Raw genomic sequence first — 3,067 nt, 5'->3', positions numbered from 1 at the left:
AGGGTTTGGCAAACAATGTTAAGGGTTCAGGAACTAGAGCCTAAGGTTTAGGGTTTAGGGTTTAGGGTTTAGGGTTTCGGGCTCCATGTAAGGGTTTCGACTTCAGGGCTAGGGTTCAAAGCTTCGGGTTCAGTGCTTAACCTAAGAAATCACAAATCAGGGTTGAGGGTTTAGGGTTTGGGTTAAGGGTTTAGGGTTTAGGGTTTAGGGTTTAGGGTTTAGGGTTTAGGGTTTGTGCAGGTCGCGGGCGCTGGGCAAGGGCCCTGGCTACGGCGGCCACGGCGGCTCTGTGCTGCTGCGCTGCAGCAGCACAGTGGGGTGTCTGTACACTGTGCAGCAGCAAATTGCTGCAGCAGCAGGAGGCGACGGGCAGCAAACCAGCAGGGGTTTGCATGCGCCCGACACAATTGTCAAGGTCCCAAACCCTAAACCCTAGACCCTAAACCCTCTTATGTGCGATTTCTGGACTCCTTGTCGCCTGGGGCCTGTCGGCTTTAAGACTCAGGTTTTGCTAGGGTTTAGGGTTTAGGGTTTAGGGTTTAGGGTTTGGACTGCCTGCAGCTGCCCCCGGGCACGATCGTGCGCAAGAGAATTCTGACGGGGCAGAAAAGCAGCAGCGGCAGAGCTATCAGGGCCTCTGTATTCTGGTAAACCCTAAACCCTAAACCCTAGGCCCTAAACCCTAGCGCGTACGCAGGCTGTCAAACGCTGAACCCTCGCGCTGTCTTTATGGAGTGCTTCCAGCCTAGGGCTCTGCAGGGTTTAGGGTTTAGACCTCTGCCGGGCGTGAGCCCAGGGATTTAGGGTTTAGGGTTTAGGGTTTAGGGTTCAGGGTTTAGGGTTTGGTGCGCTCAGGCAGCAGCTGCTGGAGGAGGGCCAGTCTCTGCTGGTAGCTGCTGGCGGCCGTGGGGGAATAGCACCGCCAAGTTTGAAGCAGCAGAAAAAGAGGAGGGCCCCAGAGGTCAAACCCTAAACCCTAAACCCTAAACCCTAAACCTTAAACCCTTACCCCTGGCGTGTAGGCGGCGTAACTGTTGCTGTTGCTGGCAGCACCGCACATGGGCTTTTCAGAAAACGAAAAGGAAGGGTGTAGATCATTTGGTTGGGAGGGGGCTTAGGGTTTAAGGTTTGGGGTTTGGGGTTTAGGGTTTAGGGTTTAGGGTTTGGGGTTTAGGGTTTAGGCTGGAGAGAAGGTGCACCTCGAACTGGAACTGCGGCTCGTGAATGACGTCGGGGTTGTGGGGGAAAGCGCAGCAGGGAAAACTTCCCTTGTCTCTGCCTTGACTGAGTACGTCTAGGGTTTAGGGTTTAGGGTTTAGGGTTTAGGGTTTAGGGTTTACGGGGAGCGAGAGGGTTGTGTCCCACTCAATGCAGCGCATGAAGCAGCACTTTCCTTTCGGATCGCTAGAGCTGCGTCGCGAGAGCGCCGCCTAGGGTTTAGGGTTTAGGGTTTAGGGTTTGGAGTGCAGCTACCAGTCTCGAATAGGCCCCGGGGGTTTCCGCACGCGAAGGCCTTTTGTGGCTTCTTTGCTTTGGGCTTCTGGAGAGAAGGCTTTGCTGCTAGACCCTCCTGCACTTTTCCCAGGAGCCCACAAAGTACAAACCCTAAACCCTAATAAACCCTAAACCCTAATAAACCCTAAACCCTAATAAACCCTAAGCGCTAGGCCCTGAGAGCTGGGCAGGACCGGAGGGCACGCGCCAGCGACGTAAAGAGAACAAGTTACACAGGGAGACAGTTTTCAAGCCTTTCGGGATTAGGGTTTAGGGTTTAGGGTTTAGGGTTTGCGAGGCGCAGGACAAGAGGCTGGGTCTGCGCATTCTGCGGCACTACTACCGATCGCGTGTCTTCTTATATGTCGTCGATCCCACGCAGCAGCGGCAGCAGCAAGACCCCCGGTTGCTGCTGCAGCAGCAGCAGCAGATTGGCTTGCTGCAGTCTCAGCAGCGCCTTCTGCAGCAGCAGCAGCAACTCGAAGACGGCAGCAGCGCCACGCGAAGCAGCACCGCGCCGAGCCCATCTTTGCAGCAGCAGGACGGCGAGCAGCAACAGCAGCAGCAAGAGCAGCAGCACCAAGAGCAGCAACAGCAGCAGCAGCAGCTAGAGGAGAGCCGGCTCCTTCAGGTGTATGGAGAATATTCTCCAGATGTTTTCTGTCAATTTTTGCGGCTGCGAAGAGAAATAAGAATTTATGATAAACACTTTGACAGGAAAAAGGAGCTCGTAAACCCTAAACCCTAATAAACCCTAAGCCCTAAAAGACCCTAGACCATCCAAGGCAGATTCGCGGTGCTGCTGCCGCGCGTGTTGGCTCCACTGCTGCTGCTGCTGCTGCAACTGCTGCTGCTGCTGCAGGTGGTGGTAACAAAGTGCGACGCGTTGGAGCATCAGCCGCTGCTGGCAGCAGATTCTCTTCATCACCGCATGCAGCATTTCTTCCCCCACATACCTGTAATAGGTAAGCCCTAAGCCCTAAACCCTAAACCCTAAACCCTTGCACAGTCCAGCTGCTATTACTGTTGCTGTTGTGCTGCAGCGGCATCTCCGCGTTTTGGGCTTGGTTGCGCAGCAGTAGCAGCAGAGCTCCACAAGCTGCTGCAGCAGCAGCAGCAGCAGCAGCGGCAGCTCGAGCCAATAAGAAGGGCAACCGTCAACCTGGAAGGAGACGCCCTTATTTTAAAACCCTAAGCCCTAAACCCTTGTCATAAAAGTATATCAAATTCCTTTGACCCCATTTTAGGGTTTAGGGTTTTCTAGGCTGGTTGTCTGTTTCACCGTAAACCCGAGACCCTAGACATGGAAGAACCGTATAGACGTAACCAAGATAAATGACGTTCGGCGTTGCAGCTGTTGTTACTGCTGCTGCTGCTGTTGCTGTTGCTGCTGTTGCTGTTGCTGCTGCTGTGCAGCGCAGCAGCAGCGCATGTTGCTGCAGCGGCAGCAACAAAGCACGGCAGCAGCAGCAGCAGCAGGAGCAGGACTGCTAGCTGCACAGACGCTGTCTCCACTTGTCACACAGAGGCCCCCCGAAGAGTCCCTTTGGCGGGGAGTTGGGGGCCCGCCTTT

General features: G+C 54.7%; 1 protein-coding gene across 1 annotated transcript; it reads left to right on the top strand.

Annotated features, from left to right (window-relative positions):
* Positions 1-240: 240 nt before the first annotated feature.
* On the top strand, positions 241-2,689 carry ETH_00025630 (GTP-binding protein, putative; the record flags this gene model as incomplete). The annotated part of the gene is made up of 8 exons (XM_013378948.1): positions 241-415; positions 562-647; positions 856-961; positions 1,182-1,288; positions 1,470-1,596; positions 1,799-2,224; positions 2,357-2,459; positions 2,538-2,689. Coding segments are annotated over 8 exons (1,282 nt in total), but the record flags the coding sequence as incomplete, so codon positions are not given.
* Positions 2,690-3,067: the final 378 nt, after the last annotated feature.

Source organism: Eimeria tenella, genomic scaffold, assembly GCF_000499545.2.
Source record: "Eimeria tenella Houghton genomic scaffold, Eth_scaff1208, whole genome shotgun sequence".
NCBI lineage: Eukaryota > Apicomplexa > Conoidasida > Eucoccidiorida > Eimeriidae > Eimeria > Eimeria tenella.
Note: the sequence above shows the minus strand (reverse complement) of the source record. Positions and strands in the feature narration are given on the sequence as shown.